Consider the following 24,531-nt stretch of genomic DNA (forward strand, 5'->3'; position numbering starts at 1 on the left):
TCCAAATCCAATGCAACTTTTGTTTTTTAATTTTTATTTTTTTGAGACGGAGTCTCGCTCTGTCGCCCAGGCTGGAGTGCAGTGGCCGGATCTCAGCTCACTGCAAGCTTCGCCTCCCGGGTTCTCGCCATTCTCCTGCCTCAGTCTCCCAAGAAGCTGGGACTACAGGTGCCCGCCACCGCCTCCGGCTAGTTTTTTTGGATTTTTAGTGGAGACAGGGTTTCACCGTGTTAGCCGGGATGGTCTCAATCTCCTGACCTGGTGATCCACCCGCCTCGGCCTCCCAAAGTGCTGGGATGACAGGCGTGAGCCACCGCGCCCAGCTCCAATGCAACTTTTAAGTGGTCCTACCAAATTCTATGAAGGTGGAACACTCGTTTATAATTGTCTTAGCCTAGAACTAAATCTCCTTTTACATTTAAAAACAAAGAGCTTGTTTTTACATAATCCTAAAAGCACTGAATTTTCTAGGTAAATCAAAGGAAGACTGTATTTTAAGAATTTTACCTAAATTACTCAATTAAAGTCGTATCACTGAAGGCAACACCACTTAGAATATGTGAATTACCAATACAGCACGCCTTCTGACCCGCATCTCTACTTCCCTTCTCACAGTGACTCTATGTATAGGTGCAAATATGTGACTAATGATGTCTTCCAGTCTCATCATACCTCAGCATTTACATACTAAAATACATATTATTTTATCATAGGTTTTAATTTTCTTTTTCCTTATATTCCAATTTTGGCACTATATTAATGTTTTGAAAATATGTAACTAGATACATTGCATTACCTGTATAATTTCAAGACAGTAGAGAGGGCAATAAAAATATTTCTCATACAAACGGGAGTTGGGTCTGAAAAGAGCCGAGAAGCCCAGATCTGGAACAATGCTTCAGTTATACGTGCCACACACATACACAAGAATGTATTTTTAAATACAGAGCCTAAGACCCACCCTAGGGATTCTGACAGTACCCATGAGAGAGAATCAAGCGTCCCACTGCAGGGCTGCTATGGTTTCAACGTGTACCTCAAAGTTCATGTGCTGGAAACGTAATTCCCAGTGCAACATGTTGAGAGGTGGGGTCTTTCAGAACCTCAGCGCTCATGAACAGATTTAATGTCACTATTGCAACAGTGGGTTTGTTATAAAAGCCAGTCCGGCCCTTTCTTGTTCCCTCTCGGGAGCCTGCTCCTGTCACGTGATACCTCCCGCCATGTTAGGATGCAGCAAGAAGGTCCTTACAGATATAATCCTTCAATCTTGGACTTCCCAGCCTCCAGAAACACTAGCCAAATAAACTTCTGTTGTTTATAAATTACCCAGTCTTTGGGGATCTGTTAACAGCAGCACAAAAACAGATCAAGACAAGGGCATTCCATGAGTAGCTAAAGTTGAAAAACCACTGAGCTAAACTAAATCACAAAGGAGGTCATATATACTAAATAGATGAAACAAAATACAGTTCTGTAATTATCATTGAACTATTGCTCTACAGAAATAAATATTTTATAATATTAAGGTGGAAAAAGTGTTTCTAAACAGAACACAAAATGTAAAAACCATAAAGGAAAAGAAATATATATTAAATTACATAACAATAAAGAATTTTTGTATAACGGGGGAAGAAAACCAGAAACAAGGTTTAAAGGTAATAAACCATGAAAAAAACCTAAAAAATATGTATATAGACATAGTGTTAAATGTCTCCAGTATACAAAAAGGTCTTACAAATAACTTTTGAATATTTCAAAAAATATAAATAAAGGTAAAGGAAATGAATAGGAAATTCATGACTGAAAAAAAGAAACCAATAGACAAGTAATACAAACCACACCAGTGCTCAAAGAAGTGATAATAACAATTAGATAACATAGGTGTCCCAGTAACTGGGCAAAAATCAATGTAACTGGCAGTATTTAGAAACATCTGGGATTTGGGGAAATAGGCATTTTCCTGCCTTGTTAGTAGAGTTGTGGGTTGCTCTGATCTTTCCGATGGGTATTTAGTAATGAATATCAAAATTTTAATGTGCATATTGTTAATACAGAAATATTATTCATAAAGTAATTTATTTTTAAAAAATTTAAATAGTATAAATAAATAAATTTAAGAATGTTCCAGCGGAAGCAACATAGGGAAATCCAGTCTCCACAAAAAAAAAATTTTTTTTTTAGTTAGACAGACATAATGGCATGCACCTGTATTAACGGCTACACCACAGGCTAAGATGGGAGGATCACTCCCAGCTACACCACAGGCTAAGATGGGAGGATCACTCCCAGCTATGCTGCAGGCTAAGATGGGAGGTCGAGACTACAGTGAGCCATGGTCACACCATTGCATTCCAGTCTGTGTGACAGAGCGAGACGCCAGGTCTCAGAGGAAAAAAAAGAATGCTCACAATAAAAGATGATTAAAATACTGAAAGTTACTTTTTCCAGCTTTTCCTAAAAGAAATTGCTATTTTTGTCTTTCTCTTTATAGCTTTCCATTACGATTTAAATTTTCTCCAAAGACCATGGAGTTTATGAATAAAAACAAATATAATTTTATGTCTAGTAACTGAGAATCAGGGAGAAGTACTTTTATATGAAAGGGACAGCAAAATTATGGTTTAATAGCTTAACTTTGTAATGTTTATTTTGGAAATCTGGTTGCAACTCAAAGCATGATTGAATGGGTTAATTTTTAAATGTTAAAAACAAAGCTTCAATGAATTGTTCTGTAATGCTGACGCAATCTTTTTTAATTCAGAGACTCAGTAAATTGTTTTATCAGTTTAGCTATATTCATGCCTGTTTTTCTTAAATGAGTATAGTACCAATTAAGTACACCTTACATGAAACAGGTGTTCAATACATATTTTATGATTTATTCTAAAGCCAGTACCATTAAGGAGGTAACATTTACTATATATTATCATTATTTGAAATTAAGGCCATACAAAAAGAAATGAAAGCAGACTCTTACAATTCTTTCTTTGACCAGTAAGAGATGGTCTTGATTACATGATTACAAAAGGAGTGTACTGATGAGATGCTACACTAATAAGAGAAAATCAATTTATTTCTTCTTTCTTACGCAAAATAACATTTGCACTATTATCATAATATTTCCCTCTCCTCTTTAGATACAAAGTCCCTATTGCTCACTGAAGAACCCATTTAAATGCTGTTAAACACTGAGCTTTGGTTGGAGTGGATATCCATTTCAGGGTAGGTCATTAGTGTTTGGGATAGAATGTAAGAAGGGTCATCCGTATTGAACCTTGGATTGGGTAAAATATATCCAATTCATGACATCAGCTCACCAGGTATTTATTCTATAAGAAGATTAGATTCAAAGATTTGTAAGGCAGTCTTCCAATGATAAAATTCTATGAGTCTGTAATATCCATTCCTAACAAACATCCGAATTATGTCAAAACAGGTTTGAAGCCTGCTCGAGTTAGGCTTACAATCATCGAAAATCTGCAACAGTATTTTCCTCAGATATTTGGTCATTAAAGATGAAGAAGCTGTCTTTAAAAATATTTAAAAAAAGAATTTTTTGAGCCCACTTATTCAACAGTTTCATATAACATTAACTAAACATCTTCTACGTGAAATATCACAATGATTTTTTTCCTACATATTCAGGACTCCCTCCATTCACAATCATCTACAGAGGTTTCCTATGGGCAAAACTTAGGATAGCTGAGCTGCCATGCAACTTGCAGGAAATAAAAGATACTCAACAGTTTTCCATTCACATCCAGTTTGCTTGATAGCAACTTGCAGGAAATAAAAGGTACTCAACAGTTTTCCATTCACATCCAGTTTGCTAGATAGCAAATAAATAATGCCTCCTTCTTTTCCTTGAAATGTAGTCCAATATTGAATTACAAATTGTCAGATGTAAGCAGATCTGAAAAGCTATAATCTGGGAAAAGAAAACTGGAAGGCTAAGCAGGTTGTCTCACAGCCACAGTTGACTGACAGGTATTGATGAAGATCTTGCAAAAAATCTCCTTAGAGCACACTAGAGATTAGTGATAGATATGAGACTTATCACTCTGAAAGTTTACTGAATGCTGTATCAAATGTAGAGCAAGAGCATCTTCTCACTAGTCTTAATCAAATTAGATAAACAGGGCCAAATATAAAGAAGGAATGTGGCATGAAAATGGTCTTAGGGCATAAGATTGACAAGAGGAAAAAAAAGAACAAGAATCAATGACTACTTCTTAGGCAAATGGGAATTACGGTCAATCATCATCTAGAGCAGGGTTCCAAAAATACATGGCCTACAGGTAAAATTCATTCTACATTCTTACATTTATGTAAAATTCAAATTCATGTACATTCTAATTCGTGCTACGTTTTCAATAAAAACAGGGATATAGCCACACTCATTAGTTACATTCATTCATTTCATGCTACATCAGGGTTGAACACGTAAGACAAAAATCATATGGCCACAAAGCCTAAAATATTTACTATATAGTTCTTTACAGACAAAGTTAGCCAATGCTTGATCTAATGAGGGATCATATGAAGATGAAATGACTTAATGGATAGTTTGGCTGGAGAGCAAAATAAATCATGCACTTCCACAGACTTCCAAACTTATTTGGAAAAAATATCTATCCTAGATTAATCAAAATATCAACACCAGCTTCTAACTGAATACGGTAGGTGGCGCACATGTATTTTACTTCCACAGTACAAGTAATTATCAAATTTTTTACTCCCAAAGTGAACTGAAACAGCCATCAATGGATGAGTGGCGGGGAGGGATGTGGTTAGCCTCATCTGAGAGTGAAAAAATGGTGGTAAGAGGACAGGCTGCAGAAGCAGGGTCAAAGAGGCTACCCATAGGGACAGTCCCATCTGAGAGGGAAGGTCAGCCTGACAAGCAGATTCTAAAAAGGATCTAGAATCAAAGACTGTATACTGGGAGAATGGAATTGAAAAATAGATGAGAAAGAGAAAAGTAACCACAAGTCTGTATACCAAAGAGTCTCAAAACACCTCTTCTCTACTTTTGGCTTGATTGAGTAAGCAATGGAAGGTTAATGTACAAAATCTTGTTGAATTTGATGCTAAGATTATCTCTGATCCAGATTATTGCTATAGCCTCCTATTTGGTCTTCCTGCCCTGACTCTTACCCTTCTAGAATGGCTTCTTCAAACAATAGTCTAATTCTTTGAGTGGCTTAAAAATTGTGATCACTGTATTACAGAAAAAGAAATAAAATCAATGCACATTTAATGACTCTGTGGTGACCAATATGTTTCAAACTACTTACTTGAAATATAATTTACATTATTAAATTATATTTAGGTTGGTGCAAAAGTAATTACTTTTAATGGCAAAAACCATCATTATGTATAATAAAATGTATCCATTTTAACAGTATAGTTTGATAAGTTTTTGTTTTTTTGAGATGGGGTCTTGCTATCTTGTCCAGGCTGGTCTCTAACTCATGAGTTCAAACAATGGAACTTAGCCTCCCAAAGTGCTGGGATTACATGCACATGCCACTACACCCAGCTTTGATAAGTTATGACATATATATATATCTCTCTCCATATAACCAACACCAAAATTAAGCTATAGATGTTAGTACTCCCCAAAAGTTCCCCTGTGCCCCTTACCTTCAAGTCCTCCATCCCAGGCAACTCAGTGGTTTCGTCTCTATAATTATAAGATTAGTTTTGTCTAGTCTAGAACAGTATTACTTCTTTTCATCTGGCTTCATTCCCTCAACAGAATGTTTTGAGATTCACTAATGTTGTGGCATGCATCAGTAGTTTGTTGCTCTTAATGGACAAGTAATAGTACAGTATGCATCTCTTTATTCATTTACCTGTGGATGAATATTTCACTTGTTTCCAGGTTTGGAACATTGAACAATTATGTACAAGCTGTTTTTGTAGACATAAGTTTTCATAACTCTTAGGTAAATAACTAGGAGTAGAACTGCTGGGTCACATGGTAATTACAAACCACTAAACTTTCCCAAAACGATGATAACGCTTTACATTCCCACCACCAGTGAACAAGAGTTCCAGTTGCTCCATCACCTTGCCAACACTTGAAAGGTCAGTCCTTTTAATTTTAGTCTTTCTAGTGGATGTGTAGTAATATCTCATTACGGTTTTAATTTTCATTTATCTGATGACCAGTGACAATGATTATCTTTTAATGTATATCTTCTTAAAGTGTCTCTTCAAATCTTTTACCTGTTTTACTGGGTTTTCTTACTACCAAATTGTAAGTATTCTTTATACATTCTAGATACAACTTCTTGGTTGGAGGGAGAGAGAGAGAAGGAGAGAGAGAAAGAGAAAAGGAGGGAAAGAGGGGGAGAGAGATGTCTCAAATATTTTCTCCAAGTCTATAGTTTGTCTTTTCATTTTCTTAATGAAGTCAAGGAGCTGAAGGGTTTAATTTTTATGAAAATCAATTTATCGGCCGGGCGCGGTGGCTCAAGCCTGTAATCCCAGCACTTTGGGAGGCCGAGACGGGCGGATCACGAGGTCAGGAGATCGAGACCATCCTGGCTAACACGGTGAAACCCCGTCTCTACTAAAAAATACAAAAAAAAACTAGCCGGGCGAGGTGGCGGCGCCTGTAGTCCCAGCTACTCGGGAGGCTGAGGCAGGAGAATGGCGGGAACCCGGGAGGCGGAGCTTGCAGTGAGCTGAGATCGGGCCACAGCACTCCAGCCCGGGTGACAGAGCGAGACTCCGTCTCAAAAAAAAAAAAAAATTAAAAAAATGAAAATCAATTTATCAATTTTTCTTGGAGGCTTAGTGCTTTCTGTATTCTACAAAGGAAATTTTATGTACCCCATATCCAAAGAGTTTCTCCTATGTTTTCTTGATTTTATAGTTTTAGCCGTTAAGTTTAACCTTATTAAACCTAAATCTTATTCAATCTAGTGAAGAATTGTTGTTACTTTTATCATTTATTTTCCATGTGCACATCAGCACAATTTGTTGAAAAGATCATCTTTTCATTATTGAATTATGTTGGCACCTTTGTTGAAAATCAACTGTGTGTAGGGCTATATTCTTTATATTTTTATTTCTGAATACAGGTTAAGTATCCCTTCTTCGAAATGCTTGGGACCAGAAGGGCTTCAGATTTTGGATTTCCTTGGATTTTGAAATGTTTGCATTATACTTACTGGCTGAACCATCCCAAATCTAAAAATCCAAAATCCAAAATACTCCCATGAGCATTTCCTTTGGGTGTCATGCTGGTGCTTAAAATATTTGGGATTTTGGAGCACTGCAGATTTTTTTATTTGGGATGCTCTACTTGTATTATGATGTGTTGACATTTTAAACACCTTTCTGACTACAGAGAAGACTGCTCCTGCTCCTCCCAGGGACAGCCAATTCTAAGAAATAACAAAGAAGGAGCCAAGGTGGGCGGATTATGAGGTCAGGAGATCCAGACCATCCTGGCTAACACGGTGAAACCCCATCTCTACTAAAAATACAAAAAATTAGCCGGGCGTGGTGGCGGCGCCTGTAGTCCCAGCTACTCAGGAGACTGAGGCAGGAGAATGGCGTGAACCCGGGAGGCGGAGCTTGCAGTGAGCCGAGATCACGCCACTGCACTCCAGCCCAGGCGACAGAGCCAGACTCCATCTCAAAAAAAAAAAAAAAGGAACAATAGAATAAGTCCTCTCCTCTTACATCTTGCCATCACACTACTAAAGGCCTATTTACAGTGGTTCCTTTTACATCATGTGTAGCTATAAAGAAAAAAGTATAAGACACACTGTATTAGTACATTCTCATGCTGCTATGAAAAAATACTTGAGACTGGGTAATTTATAAAGGAAAGACGTTTAATTGACTCACAGTTCCACAGGGCTGTGGAGGAAACTTATAATCGTAGTGGAAGGGGAAGCAAACACATCCTTCTTCATATGGCAGCAGGAAGGAGAAGTGCCCAGCAAAGCAGGAAGCCCCTTACAAAACCATCCCATCTCGTGAGAACTCACTCACTATCAAGAGAACAGGATGGGGGATACGGCCCCCCCATGGTCCTGGTCCCCACCGGGACACATGGGGATTATGGGAACTACGATTCAAGAGGAGATCTGGGTGGGGACACACCCAAACTACGTCACATACTAAAGGGCAAAAAACATAGTTTGAAGAGACAGAGCAAGCATTAGTACCAGACTCAGATATGGCAAGGATGTTGGAATTATCAGACTAGGAATTTTTGAGAACTATAATTAATATGCAAAGGATTCCAATGGAAAAGGAGACAGCATGCAGGAACAGACAGGAGATACAGGCATAGAAACAGAAATTCTAAGAACCAAGAAGAACTGCTAAATCAAAAACACCAACAGAAATAAAGAATGCCTCTGGTGTCTTATTGGTACACTGGACAGAGCTGGAGAGAAAAATCTCTGAGCTGAAACTATCTCAATACAGTAACCACCAACAGTAAGAAGCAAAGAGAAAAAAGACTTTATAAAAAACCAGAACATCCGAGAACTGGAATGATTTTACAAAAAGGTACAAGATAGGTGTAATCGGTATGTCAGAGGAAGAATAAAGAGAGAATGGGACAGAAGAAATACGTGAAGTAACAATGACTGAGAAGTTCTCCCAGATTAACGCCAGGCACCAAACCACAGATCCAGGAAACTCACAGAAGACCCAGCAGGATAAAAGTCCAAAAATCTATACCGAGGCATGTCATTTTCAAACTACAGAAAATCAAAGGTTTTTTAAAACACTGAGAAGCCAGATTTTTATAGCTAAAGGTAAGTATATGTCTGTTTTAGATATTCATAGATACTGAAATGGTTTCAGTGACATGTCATTTTCTAAAAATATCAACATACTTGAAAGGTGTGTGCTATGATTTGAAGGTCTGTACCCTCCAAAACTCATGTTGAAATTTAACTACCATTATATCAGTGTTAAGAGATGGGACCATTAAGAGGTGATTTGGCCATGAAGGCTCTGTCCTCATGGGCAGGATTAATTCCATTATTTGATGCCTTCTTGTCTCTTGGCCCTTCCACCTTGGGATGCCTTCCACCATGTGTTGTCACAGCAAGAAGGCCCTCACCATATGTAGCCATCTTAATATAGAACTTCTAAGCCTCCAGAAATGTGAGTCAACAAATTTCCGCTCTTCACTTATACGCTGACGGTAGGAATGTAAATTAGTTCAGCCACTGTGGAGACAGTCTGGAGACTTCCCAAAGAACTGAGACTTGAACTACCACGTGACCCAGCAATTCCATTACTGGGTATATACCCAAAGGAAGATAAGTCATTCTACCAGAAAGACACGTGTACCTGTATGTCTATCCCTGCACTGTTCACAATAGCAAAGACAAGGAATCAATCTAGGTGCCCATGATTAGTGGACTGAATAAAGAAATGTAATATATATATACCATGGAATACTATGAAGCCATAAAAAAGAATAAAATCATGTCCTTGGGCCGGGCGCAGTGGCTCATGCCTGTAATCCCAGCACTTTGGGAGGCTGAGGCAGGTGGACTGCCTGAGGTCAGGAGTTCAAGACCAACCTGGCCAACATGGTGAAACCCTGTATCTACTAAAAATACAAAAATTAGCCAGACATGGTGGCAGGCGCCTTAATCCCAGCTACTCAGGAGGCTGAGGCACGAGAATTACTTGAGCATGGGAGCCAGAGGTTGTAGTGAGCCTAGATCGCACCACTGCACTCCAGCCTGGGTGCCAGAGTGAGACTCTGTCTCAGGGAAAAAAAAAAAAAATTATGTCTTTTGCAACAACATGGATGCAGCTGGAGGCCATTATCCTAAGCAAAGTAGCACAGAAACAGAAAATCAAATACAGTATGTTCTCACTTACAAGTGGGAGCTAAAACTAGGTATATAAGTATATAAATACGAGAACAATATACATTGGAGAATATAAGGAAGGGGAAGGAGGGGGTGGTGCAAGGGTTGAAAAACTACTTTCTGAGTACTATGCTCACTTCTTGGGTGACAGGTTCAACATACTCCAAACCTCAGCATCACACAGTAGACCTCTGTAGAAAACCCACACATATACCCCCAGAATCTAAAATAAATGTTGAAAACAAATTAAATAAATTTGAAGAAATAAAAAGAAATTTGTGTTCTTTATAAATTACCCACTTTCAGTTATTCTGTTATAGCAGCACAAAACAGACTAAAATAAACACCTTACATATAGTGGAACAAAGAATCACAGCCAACTTCTCAGAAGCCATGTACAAGAGAGTGGAATGAAATAAAGTACTGAGAGGAAAAAAAAAACCTACTAATCTGGAATTCTGTACCCTGTGAAATTACCCGTCAAAGGTGAAGAAAAAATAAAGACTTTTTCAGGAAAACAAAAATTGAGGAAATGTATTGCCAGTAGACCTGCCCACATGAAACGTTAAAAGAAATTCTGTAGAGAGAAGGAAATGATAAAGGTTAGAAACTTAGATCTACATAAAGAATGAAAATCAAAGAAGGAATAGATGAAGGTAAAATAAAAACTTTCATTTTTCTTATTCTTAATTGATCTAACAGATAATAGTTTGTTCAAAAGACTACTAATAGTATCAATATATTTAATTATGTATGTTTATGTATAAGCTAAATAAATGACATAAGAGAGGGAGCAGGGGCCGGGCACAGTGGCTCAGGCCTGTAATCCCAGCACTTTGGGAGGCCGAGGCAGGTGGACTGCCTGAGCTTAGGAGTTCAAGACCAGCCAGGGCAACATAGCGAAATCCCATCTCCACACAAAATACAAAAAGTGGCCAGGCATGGTGGTGCGTGCCTGTAGTCCCAGCTATTTGAGGGGGTGCTGAGGAAGGAGGATGACTTGAGCTGAAGAAGTCGAGACTGCAGTGAGGGGTGTTCAGGCCACTGCACTCCAGCCTGGGTGACAGAGCGAGATCTCATTTCTAAAACAATTTTCTTTTTAAAGAGAAGGAGCAGGAATTAAAAGTATTTTGTTATTCTAAGTTACTTACTCTACCTGTCAAGCAGCAGTGTTGAGAGTAAACTTGGGTCGTTTTAAATGTATACTGTAAACTCTGGGACAGTCATTAAAAAAGGAACATTTCATTTTAAATGTATATTGCAAACTCTGGGGCAATCACTAAAAAAGGAGATTATATATATCATATATACATCTGATATGCTAATGAAGAGAAATGAAATCATACAAAATGCTCAATTAAAACCACAAAAGGCAGAAAAATAGTGGAAGACAACAATCGGAACAAAGAACAAGGGCCACAAATAGAAAACTGATATGATAAACATTAACCCAACTATATCAATAATCACTCTGAATGTCAATGATCTAAATGCATCAATTAAAAGACAGGGATGGTCACAGTGGATCAAGACACAAAACCCAACCATATGTCATCCACAAGAAACCCATTTTACATATAAATAGATTAAATAAACACGGATAGAGAAAGATATACCGTGCTAACACTAATTAAACGAAAAGCAGAAAGAGCTACATTAATTCTAGATTTCAGGTTAAATGTCACCTCTACAGGAAACCCTTCTGTATCCACCTACACACAGGTGAGTCTGTGCTCAGCCCAACCACAGTCAATCATATAATCATGGGCATCTGTCACTGTCTCTCTACTCCATAACAGAAGCTTTACCAAAGTCAGGATCTTATTTACTGGCTCACTGCCTATTACTTATCATACCAACCCCCCGGACTTAGAGCACAATCATCACTCTAACTCCTGTGTAGAAACTAAATTAGAAGTGGGAAAGCATCGTAGTAACCATGAAGCTAACCCAGAAAAGAGACCATGGTAACAGGTAGTACTAGAGAAGGAGACCACGGTAACAGGTGAAAAGCAGGAAGGGAGACCATGGTGAACAGGCAGGAGAAGGAGACCATGGAAATAGGAAAGGAGGAAGGAGACTTATGAAATAGAATAGAAGGAGACCATGAATAGGTAGTGGAGAAGGAGACCATAAAATAGAAGGAGACCATGGAATAGTGAGAAGGAGACCATGGAATAGGAAAAGAAGGAGACCATGGAATGGAGAAGGAGACCATGGAATAGAAGGAGACAAAATAGGTGGAAGGAGACCATGGAATAGATAATGGAAGGGATGGAATAGGTAGGTGAGAAGGAGAAGGAGACCATGGTAACAGGTAGTACTAGAGAAGGAGACCATGGTAACAGGTAGTACTAGAGAAGGAGACCATGGTAACAGGTAGTACTAGAGAAGCTGGCGAGAAGGGAACCACTTCAGATCTTTAGGTAGTGAGATAGTAAAATCAGCACAACGTGATGATTAAACGGATGTGTGGCCAGGAAAGGATGAGAATCGGAGATGACACCTGGCAACTCAGACTGCTGGGTGGCTGGTGAAACTGTTCACTGAGGCTGGAAAACATGAAGGGAAGGGGGTCTAGGGGAAGATAATGTACTCAGACTTAGACATGTTACCCCAGAGACACCTGTGCAACAGCCAAGTGGAAATCAGGAGAAAGGAGGCTGGAGACGGAGTCCTGAGAAGGAATAATATACAGATGCCCCTTGAAGTAATGGGAGTAGATAAGATCACGCAGCAGGCAAAGGTAAAGGGAGAAAAGAAAAACTTCCGGCTCCAGACACCTGTGGAGGTCAAACACTGAAATACGACCAAATCGACCAAATCGTTTTAAACTTTATGTAGCATTTCCTTTGTGTTTACAGGTAGATACAAAGCTGACTTATCTACAGTACATTCCATGCAAAGCCTATCAGTTTGAGGCCGAGCACAGAACATTTATGAAGTAAACAAAGCTTGACTTCCTTCTTTATCACGGCCTTGGGTATGGCAGTCTAGAAACCAACTTATTAAATCACTCTGCTAAGTGCTTACTAATGCGGGATTAATTTTCTACCCATCAAATAGGAATCAAATCAGTCTACAACTAAGCGTAAAATGTAAACCCAAAAATACGATTCACATTTTTAAAGAGGTCTGTAATTATCCATATAAAATAGAGCTTGTATCTGCTAAAACAGTGCTTTTGAAAAGTATATAAATTACCACTTCATGTAGTGCCTAACTGCTTATTTTGCTCAGCAATTAATTCATTCAACTAGAAATGTATATATTATAAATCAAATTAAATCCTGAAAAGATAAAATAATACTTGGTGAATTACTTGAAATTGACTTACTTGCTATCACCATTGCTGCCATTTTTTGTTTGGAAAATGCTTTTTTATAAGAAAATTTAGCCTGCTCCTCCTCTCCGATCTTGGAATCATGTGTGATGTTCTGTTTATGCCAATAGAGAAAAAAGACTGGACCTCCTTCTATTAAATTATATGATAGACACCTCATAACAAGGTAGAGACAGGAATATAAAGCCACTGATGACAAAAACATTTTGACCAGTAACAGAAACAGTACTGTACACAGGAGTAAATACATATGTCGATGTGTATACTATATATGATGCACAGACTAATAGTTTGGTATATATCCTCCATCCATAAAATAGACACATTTGGATTATCTCTGAAAAACAGAAGTAGAAGTGCGGGAAGGAAGCTGGAGAAATACTTTTATGTTTTACTCTGTATGATTCTATATGATGTTTTTATAGGAAAGCATATCCTTGTATTACTTATGTTTGAAAATGAAATGTGCACCGGATGTGGTGGGCTCATGCCTCTAATCCCAGCACTTTGGGAGGCCAAGGCTGGTAGACTCCCTGAGCTCAGGAGCTCGAGACCAGCCTGGTCAACATGGTGAAATCCCATCTCTACTAAAATACAAAAAAATTAGCTGGGCGTGGTGGCACACGCCTGTAGTCCCAGCTACTTGGGGAGGCTGAAGCACCAGAATTGCTTGAACCTGGGAGGTGGAGGTTGCAGGGAGTTGAGACGGCGCCACTGCACTCCAGCCTGGGCAACAGAGTAAGACTCCATCTCAAAAAAAAAAAAAAAAAAAAGAAAAACGAAAAAGAAAAAGAAAAAAGAAAGAAATGTGAATACCAATAGCACTGACACCATCCTGTGGGCACAAGGCACATGTTACACCCTGCAGTACCCCAATAGCCTCTCTCAGACGACTTGATGGCATGGTCCCACACATCAAATGCTAAGCTAGTGAACCAAAATCATGTCCCCCTGGGGAATACATATTATGGATTTTATACCACAGATTTACATCCTCTGTATCCATTTCCATTCCAAGTGCTTTTGCGTTCTGTTCATTACTGTTCACAGTTCAGTCTGTCATTTAATTTTGCGCAGCTTTGTGGGTATCCACAATAATTACAATGTTTAATGCTGTATTTTAAGGTTGGGATAAACACAGCAGTTTAAATGCATATGTTCTGGCCAATCTTTAACTCCCCCTCCACACACATACAAATACATACTCTAGCTGTTATTATATATATCCTTCATCTTGCTAGCTGTTTTCCCATTACCTTCCACAGTATATCTGACAGTGACATTATTATTGATGCTCCAGTAAACAGCTAATATATGTAGTAAAAACACATGCACTACAATACATCAAAATGACATACCCACCCACCAAACTCCTGCTACTCATTCTAATCAGATAATGGCTTTTCTCCTCCTTGAGTGTAGTACAAAAGGATGAAGTGGCACTAGAGGAAAAGTACTCATAAAACAGGGGAAAAAATGTTTTATTAAGTAAACTGTTTATTAAATGTTTTATTAATAAACTGTTTAGGTCATTGAGATTAGAAAGCAAGTTTGCCTAGATTTGTGTCAAATAATAGGATAATTTGTCGCTTCTCTATGTACTCTGTTTAATCTGAAGTTCCTAGAAACAAATAGCTGAGCTTCACATGAATAACACAACCAGAACATCACCATAAAACAACTTTTCTGGAACGAACACTGTATAAAAAGCAGTATTAATGTTTCACTTTTTGCTTTTAGTTACTTCTTTTTGGTAACAATCTTACATAAATCAGGGATCTTTCTAGCTTCAACAAAACTTTTGTATAAAAAATGAGGTGGAAATAATACAGTCATTTTGAAATTTCTTATCCTATTTTAATTAGAAAGTACTATACTGGCTGGGCACAGTAGCCGACACCCGTAATCCCAGCACTTTGGGAGGCCAAAGCAGAGGATCACCAGAGCTCAGGAATTTAACATCAGCCTGGGCAAACAGTGAGATCTCGTCCCCATTAAAAAACATTTTTTAATTAGCTGGCCCTGGTGGCATGTACCTGTAGTCCCAGTTGCTCAGGAGACAGAGGCAGGGAGATCGCTTGAACCCAGGAGTTCAAGACTGCAGTGAACTTGATAACACCACGGCACTCCAGTCCAAGAGACAAAGCAAGACTGTCTCCAAAAAAAAAAAACAAACAAACAAAAAAAAACCCAAAAGCCAAGAAACAAAAGAATAATACAATATATAATGGAAAACTAGACCTAATCATAATGTTGGAGCAAGAACGGAATTTAGGTTTAAAAGAGCAGTTGAAAGTCTGAATACCTGAGTTTCACATCTGAAACTTCAGAGCCTACTAGTTATAGAATATTTGGCAAGTTGGCTGCCTCTTTGTCCTCATCTTCCTTATTAATAAAATGAGCATAATAATAGTACCTAATTCTCACAAGAGTCTTGGAAAACCAAGTGGAATAATACAGTGCCTGGCACACAGTAGATGCCTAATAAATATTAACTGTTATTGTCAGTACAGATTCAGAAACTGAGGCCCACACAGTTTGTATTTTCCCTGAGATAATTTAACCAGCAAATGCCAGAATTAGCATGAGAACCTGGAACCCCTGATATTTTTGTACATTTGATTTCTTTTCACTAAGACCACTTTTCGTGTAGTCTCAAGAAATTACTTTCAAAGGAGAAAATGAGAGAGAAGAAAATCCCTGAGACAAGCACGGCCTCAGTGTAAAAGAAGGAAAGAAGAAATTCTGGAGGTGTGCGTATACAAAACACAAGAAACAAAAACGATGAGTGGAGGAGGCGGGGAGGAGGCGGGGAGGAGGCGGGGAGGAGGCGGGGAGGAGGCGGGGAGGGGGGGGGGAGGAGGCGGGGAGGAGGCAAGTGACACAGACACAACACCTCTGATTCGACTTTTTAATAAGATGTAACTCGTTAGGACATAATTACATTTCTTATTAAATGATTAATCATAAGGTTAGAAGAAAAGGTCATGTTGAATGTTAATTATACATCCTTTCAAGAATTTCAAAGATGTTAACAACAGTACTCGTGAATTAACTCAAACTCTTGGCAGGAAATTTGGCATTATCTCTAAAAATTCAAAAGGCATATATCCTTTCAACAATCAATACAATAAGAAGAATTTATCCTACTGTTAATTTGGGGAAGTGTGCAAAAATGTGCACGACAGGATGTGAAGTGCATTATTGGCAATACCAAATATTATAAAAGTTCTAAGTATTCATCAACAAAGAAATTGTTATTATGGTCAATTCATACAATGAAACATATGGGATACAAAATGTTCCTCAAAGTAGATTGTTAAATGAAAAAAAAAAAAATCAAAGTACACAAGAATACGTGTACTTTATATATACAAACGTATATTTGTTTTTTTAAACATAGGATATAGATATACAAACATGTCTGCACAAGTAAATGCTGCATAGACACATGAGAAACTTAACAGTGGAAATGAGAACTGAAGTCAGGGGGCAGTAAGATGGGGAGGAATAGACATTGACTTTCACATAGTAGACATATACACACACACCCAATTTTTCATCATATATATTTAATATTAGTTTTAACATTTTAATGTCCCTGGCGACCTGTGTGACTCAGCAGGTGAATAACAAGTAAAAGTAAGTTAAAGGCTGTAAAGAAGTAGACACAGGCAACAGGTATAGTGAAGGACAAATTTAAGAGTAAATAATTTGAAAGCTTCACTTATATATGGCTGAAAAGTCTTACCTGACACTTAGCACTACAGTATTTGGCGACGCGGCACTGAGAGCATCGCATCAGCTTTTCCTTCCTGTGGGGAAAAGAAAAATTCCGTGTTAAGAAATGAGTGGGAAACATACTACCTAATTGAAGAAAGAAAACATAAGCCAACATACGGACACCAGTATGTTCTGTTTACTCCATTATGTTCAGTCCCTGAAGATGTGGATTTTCACACTGATGAGCCAGCCTCCTCTTGAACCTTCCATGTGAGACACTGACAGAAAACTAAGTCCTTTGGTCTCACAGAAGATGGCAGGGAAGAGGCAGGACTAGCTTGCGGCTCCCAATCACAGACTGAGCAGCGTGTTTGGACTCACACTGTGAATTTTTGATCCAAGAACCACCACAGCAACATACCAGGTAAACTAAGAGAATCCACAGACCCTTTGACAGAACTGTATCGCCACTGCAAGCTCCCTGAGACTCTGAAAAGATGTGAGCCGCTTGCTTGCTCAGCAGGGAGGCTGGTGGTCTGGGGCAAGTTCTCAGTCACAGTCACCAGCTGCCTGGAAACAGACTCCGTGCTGCCGTGGGGACACGGTGGGAGTGAGACCAGCCTTCAGGACTGCGGGCTGCATGGGAGCGGGATGAGGCCTGTGACTGCTGGCTTTCCCCCACTTTCCTGGCGGCCTGTGTGACCCAGCAGAAGCAGCCATAATCCCCCCAGGAACATAACTCCATTAGACTGAAAACCACATCGCCCTCCCAACAGCAGCCGCAGCAATCCCCGCCCAGGGAGAATCTGAGCTCAGACACCCTATCCCTGCCCCCGGTGGTCTTCTCTACCAGCCCTGGCTGCCAAAGACAAAGGCCATAATCTCTTGGGAGCTCTGTGGCCCTGCCCACCACCTAAGAAACCTGAATACCTAACCAGGCAACCTTAGGGCAAGTTTGCTTCCTCCCCACAGGACCACAGCTGATGTGTTCCTGAAGGCACCAACCCCTGGCTGGAGGCCAACCAACACAAAACCAGCACACTGAACAAAAACACAACCAAGGACCCTGTAGAGTCCACTTCTCGCCCCTGCGCCCTCCATTAGATCCCAGGACTCTCAGCAGTCACTTCTCGCCCCTGCGCCCTCCATTAGATCCCAGGACTCTCAGCAGTCACTCCCCAGTACCAGCCCAGAGCCCAGTAGCTCCACTGGGTGGCTAGACCCAGAAGAGCAAAAACAATCACTGCGGTTTGGCTCTCCGGAAGCTCCATCCCCGGGGGAGGAGGGAGAACACCACATCAAGGGAGAACCCCTTGAAACAAAGGTATCTGAACAGCAGCCCTTGAGTCCCAGATCTCCCCTCTGACATAGTCCACCCAAATGAAAAGGAACCAAAAAAACCATCTGGTAATATGACAAAACAAGGCTCTTTAACAACCCCCCAAAATATCACACCAGCTCACCAGCAACGGATCCAAACCAAGATAAAATATCTGGATTGCCAGAAAAAGAATTCAGAAGGTTAATTATTAAGCTAATAAAGGAGGCACCAGAGAAAGGTGAACTCCAACTTAAAGAAATCAAAAATTTATACAGAATATGAAAGGAAAATTCTTCAGTGAAATAGCATAAATAAAAAACGATCACAACTTCTATAAACCAAAGAAACACTTACAGAAATGCAAAATGCACTGCAAAGTCTCAGCAATAGAATCGAAAAAGCAGAAGAAAGAACTTCAGAGCTTGAAGACAAGGCTTTCGAGTTAACCCAATCCATCAAAGACAAAGACAAAAGAATTTTTAAAAATGAGCAAAGCAAGAAGTTTGGGATGATGTTAAGCATGCAAATCTAAGAATAATGGGTGTTCCCAAGGAAAAAAAAGAAACCTAAAAGTTTGGAAACACTATTTGAGGAAATAATCAAGGAAAACTTGTCTGGCCTTGCTAGAGATCTAGACATCCAAATACAAGAAGCTCAAATACCTGGGAAACTCATCACTTAGGCACACAGTCAAGAGGTTATCCAAAGCAAAGACAAAGGAAAGAATCTTAAGAGCTGTGAGGCAAAAGCATCAGGTAACCTATAACAGAAAACCTATCAGAGCAACAGCAGATTTCTGAGCAGAAACTGTCAGAGGCATGTGAACCAGGGCAACTCCATCTTGAAGTTCAAAAGGCATATGGTGGCACACAGTGAGTAAAATGAGGCTGAGACTTACTGGGCTGCATTCCCAGACCGTTAAGGCATTCTAAGTCACAGGATGAGACTCAAGTTGGCACACGATACAGGTCATAAACACCTTGCTGATCAAACAGGTTGCAGTAAAGAAGCCAGCTAAAACTCACCAAAACCCAAAGTGACCAGAGGTCACTGGTCGTCCTTACTGCTGTACTCCCATCGGTGCCATGACAGTCTACAAATGCCATGGCAACATCAGGAAGTTACCCTAGATGGTCTAAAAAGGGGAGGCATGAATAATCCACCCCTCGTTTAGCATATCATCAAGAAATAGCCATAAAAATGGGCAACCAGCAGCCCTCCAGCGGCTCTGTCTATGGAGTAGCCTTTCTTTTGTTCCTTCACTTTCCTAATAAACTTGCTTTCACTTTACTCTATGGACTCACCCAGAATTATTTCTTGTGTGAGGTCTATGAACCCCCTCTGTAACAGAACCCGATAAGCTAGAAGGGATTGGGGTCCTATTTTTCGCCTCCTTAAACAAAACAATTATCAGCCAAGAATTTTGTGTCCAGCCAAAGTAAGCTTCATAAATGAAGCAAGATACAGTCTTTTAAGACAAATACTGAGAGAATTCGCCCCTACCAAGCCAGCACTACAAGAACTGTCAAAAGGAGCTCTAAATCTTGAAACCAATCCTTGAAATACACCAAAATAGAACCTCCCTAAAGCAGAAATTTCACAGGACCTATATAACAATAACACAATAAAAATAACACACAAGGTAGTCAGACAACAGACAGCACAATGAATAGAATTGTACCTCACATCTCAGTACTAACGAACAGCACAATGGATAGAATAGTACCTTATGTCTCAGTACTAACGCTGAATGTAAATGACCTAAATACTCCACTTAAAAGATATGGAATGGCAGAATGGATAAGAATTCACCAACTAAATTTCTGCTGTCTTCAGGAGACTCACCTAACACATAAGGACTCACATAAACTTGTAAATGGACACCAAAAGTGAGCAGGAATAGCTATTCTTACAGACAAAACAGATTTTAAGGCAAGAGCAGATAAACAAAACAAAGAGGGACATTATATAACAATAAAAGGACTAGTCCAACAGTAAAATATCACAATCCAAAATATATATGCATCTAACACTGGAGCTCCCAAATTTATAAAACAATCACTAATAGACCTAAGAAATGAGATACATGGCAACACAATAATAGTGGGGAACTTCAATACTCCACTGACAGCACTAGACAGGTCATCAAGACAGAAAGTCAACAAAGAAACAATGGACTTAAACTATACCCCACAACAAATGGACTTCACAGATATTTACAGAAAATTCTACTCAACAACTGCAGAATATACATTCTATTCATCAGCACATGGAAAATTCTCCAAGATAGAACATATGATAGGGCACAAAACAAGTCTCAGTAAATTTAAGAAAATCGAAATTATATCAAGTACTCTCTCTCAGACCACAGTGGAATAAAATTGGAAATTAACTCCAAAAGGAACCCTCAAAATCATGCAAATATATGGAAATTAAATAACCTGCTCCTGGGTGATTATTGGGTCAACAATTAAATCAAGATGGAAATTTTAAAAGTCTTTGAACTGAACAAAAACAGTGACACAACTTATCAAAACCTCTGGGATACAGCAAAAGCGGTGCTAAGAGGAAAGTTCAGAGCATTAAATGCCTACATCGAAAAGTCTGAAAAAGCACAAACAGACAATCTAAGGCCACACCTCACAAAACTGGAGAAACAAGAACAATCCAAACCCAAATGCAGCAGAAGAAAAGAAATAACAAAGATCAGAACAGAACTAAATGAAATTGAAACAGACCAAAAAAATGCAAAAGATAAATGAAACAAAAGGCTGGTTTTGAAAAGATAAATAAAACTGATAGACCATTAGCAAGATTAACCAAGAAAAGAAGAGAGAAGATCCAAATAAGCTCAATTAGAAATGAAATGGGAAATATTACTACTGATACCACAGAAATACAAAAGTTTATTCAAGGCTACTATGAACACCTTTACACGCCTAAACTAGAAAACCTAGAGGGGATGGATAAATTCCTGGAAATACACAACCCTCCTAAATTAAACCAGGAAGAGATAGAAACTCCGAACAGACCAATAACAAGCAGCAAGACTGAAATGGTAATTATTTTTAAATTGCCAGTAAGTAAAAGTCTAGGACCATAAGGATTCACAGCTGAATTCTGTCAGACATTCAAACAGGAACCAGCACCAATCCTATTGACACAATTATTCCAGAAGATAGAGAAAAAGAGAATCCTCCTTAAATCATTCTATGACGCCAGTATCACCCTAGTACAAAAACCAGGAAAGGACCTAACAAAAAATTAAAACTACAGACCAATATTCCTGATGACACAGATGCAAAATTCCTCAACAAAATACTAGCTAACTGAATCCAGCATCACATGAAAAAGATAATTCATCATGATCAAGTGGGTTTCATACCAGGGATACATGGATGGTTTAACATCCACAACTCAATAAATGTGATACGCCACATAAACAGAATTAAAACCAAGAATCACGTGATCATCTCAACAGATGCAGAAAAAGCATTTGACAAAATCCAGCATTGCTTTATGATTAAAACCCTCAGCAAAATGGGCATAGAAGGGACACACCTTAAGGTAATGAAAGCTATCTATGACAAACCCACAGCCAACATTATACTGAACAGGGAAAAGCTGAAATCATTCCCCCTGAGAAATGAAATCAGACAAGGATGTCCACTTTCACCACTTCTATTCAACACAGTACTGGAAGTCCTAGCTAGAGCAATCAGACAAGAGAAAGAAGTCAGAGGTATCCAAATCGGTAGAGGAAGTCAAACTGTGGCTGTTTGCTGATGATATGACTGTATACCTAGAAAACCCTAAAGACTCATCCAAAAAGCTCCTCGAACTGGCACATGAATTCAGCAAAGTTTCAGGATACAAAATTAATGTACACAAATCAGTAGCTCTGCTATACAGCAACAGCAACCAAGTTGAGAATCAAATCAAGAACTCAACCCCTTTTACAATAGCTGCAAAAAAATAAAATAAAACAAAATACTTAGGAATACACCTAACTAGGGAGGCGAAGACCTCTTCAAGGAAAACTACAAAACACAGATGACACAAACAAATGGAAACATGTCCCATGCTCATGGATGGGAAGAATCAATATTGTGAAAATGACCATATTGCCAAAAGCAATCTACAAATTCAGTACAATTCCCATCTAAACACCACCATCATTCTTCACAAAACTAGAAAAAAAAAATCCTAAAATTCATATGGAACAAAAAAAGAGACCACATAGCCAAAGCAAGACTATGCAAAAAGAACAAATCTGGAGGCATCACATTATCCAACTCCAAACTATACTACAAGGCCACAGACACCAAAACAGCATAGTACTGGTATAAAGATAGGCATAATGAAACAGAATAGAGAACCCAGAAATAAACCCAAATACTTAGAGCCAACTGATCTTCAACAAAGCAAACAAAAACATAAAGTGGGGAAAGGATACCCTATTCAACAAATAGTGCTGGGACAACTGGCAAGCCACATATAGAAGAATGAAACGGGATCCTCACCTCTCACCTTACACAAAAATCAACTCAAGATGAATCAAAAACTTAAATCTAAGACCTAAAACCATAAAAAGTCTAGAACATCGGAAAAACCCTTCTAGACATTGGCTTAGGCAAAGACTTCATGACCAAGAACCCAAAAGCAAATGCAACAAAAGCAAAGATAAATAGATGGGGCTTAATTAAACCAAAAAGTTTCTGCACAGCAAAAGAAATAATCAGCAGAGTTAACAGACAAACCACAGAGTGGGAGAAAATCTTCACAATCTATACATCCGACAAAGGACTGATATCCAGAATCTACAAAGAACTCAAATCGGCAAGAACAAAACAATTCCATCAAAAAGTGGGCTAAAGACATGGACAGACAATTCGCAAAAGAAGATATACAAATGGCCAACAAGCATACGGTAAAATGCTCAACATCACTAATTATCAGGGAAATGCAAATCAAAACCACAATGTGATACCACCTCACTCCTGCAAGAATGGCCATAATCAAAAAATCAAAAACATCAATTATTGATATAGACGTAGTGAAAAGGGAACACTTTTACACTGTTGGTGGGAATGTAAACCAGTACAACCACTATGGAAAGCAGTGTGGAGATTCCTTAAAGAGCTAAAAGTAAATCTACCATTTGATTCAGCAATCCCACTACTGGCTATCTACCAAGAGGAAAAGAAGTCATTTTACAAAAAAGATACTTATACTTGCACGCATTTATAGCAGCACAATTTGCAATTGCAAAAATATGGAACCAGCCCAAATGCCCATCAATCAACAAATAAAGAAAATGTGGTATACATATACCATGGAATACCACTCAGCCATAAAAAGGAACAAAATAATGGCACTTGCAGTCACCTAGATGGAATTGGAGACCATCAATCTAAGTAAAGTAACTCAGGAATGGAAAACCAAACATCGTATGTTCTCACTCAGATGTGGGAGCTAAGCTATGAGGATGCAAAGGCATAGGAATGATACTCTGGACTTTGGAGACTCAGGAGAAAGGCTGGGAGGGGAGTGAGGGATAAAAGACTATACAGTGGGTACAGTGTACAATGTTTGGGAGATGGATGCACCAAAATCTCAAAAATCACCACTAAAGAATTTATTCATGCAACCAAACACCACCTGTTCCCCCCAAAGACCTATTGAAATTAAAAAAGAAAAATAATCTCAGAGAAAAAATAATAAGGCATGGCCCTGAACCCATAGATCTCCATGTACTAAAGGAGAATGATATTGTACACACCCCCAGCCCCCCACAAAAACAAAAAAAAAAAGTCCTTTTTTAAAACTTTGGTAGAATATACATAACATAAAATTCACTATTTTAACCATTTTAAGTGCACAGTTCAGTAGCACTAACCATATTCAGATTGTTGTGCAACTATCACCACCATTAATGTTCTTTTTAACATAAATTTAATTAAAATTTAGAGACATTTCCAATTAGATTAAAACACTTCACTTCATAAAGATACTGACTGATCTCTCCATATCAAATTCAAATCTAGTCCATAAACTGGTGAAAAGTATTCTATATCCTTCCAATATAAAAATTTTGTCTTAAATTATCATATAGTTTAATTATGAATATACTCCTCCTGAGAAATGGTTTTAAAATTCCATTTAGGCCGGGCACGGTGGCTCACGCCTGTCACCCCAGCACTTTGGGAGGCAGAGACGGGCGAATCACGAGGTCAGGAGATCGAGACCATCCTGGCTAACACGGTGAAACC

General features: G+C 38.8%; 1 protein-coding gene across 1 annotated transcript in view; it reads right to left on the minus strand.

Moving 5' to 3' along the window:
* SMYD3 (SET and MYND domain containing 3) overlaps positions 1–24,531 on the minus strand; it is a 758,734-nt gene that overhangs the window by 581,158 nt on the left and 153,045 nt on the right. The window contains exon 2 of the mRNA XM_017953214.3: positions 16,967–17,030. Coding sequence (XP_017808703.3) covers positions 16,967–17,030 — 64 coding nt within the window. The remainder of the gene's footprint in view (positions 1–16,966; positions 17,031–24,531) is intronic.

Source organism: Papio anubis, chromosome 1, assembly GCF_008728515.1.
Source record: "Papio anubis isolate 15944 chromosome 1, Panubis1.0, whole genome shotgun sequence".
NCBI classification, from domain to species: Eukaryota; Metazoa; Chordata; class Mammalia; order Primates; family Cercopithecidae; genus Papio; species Papio anubis.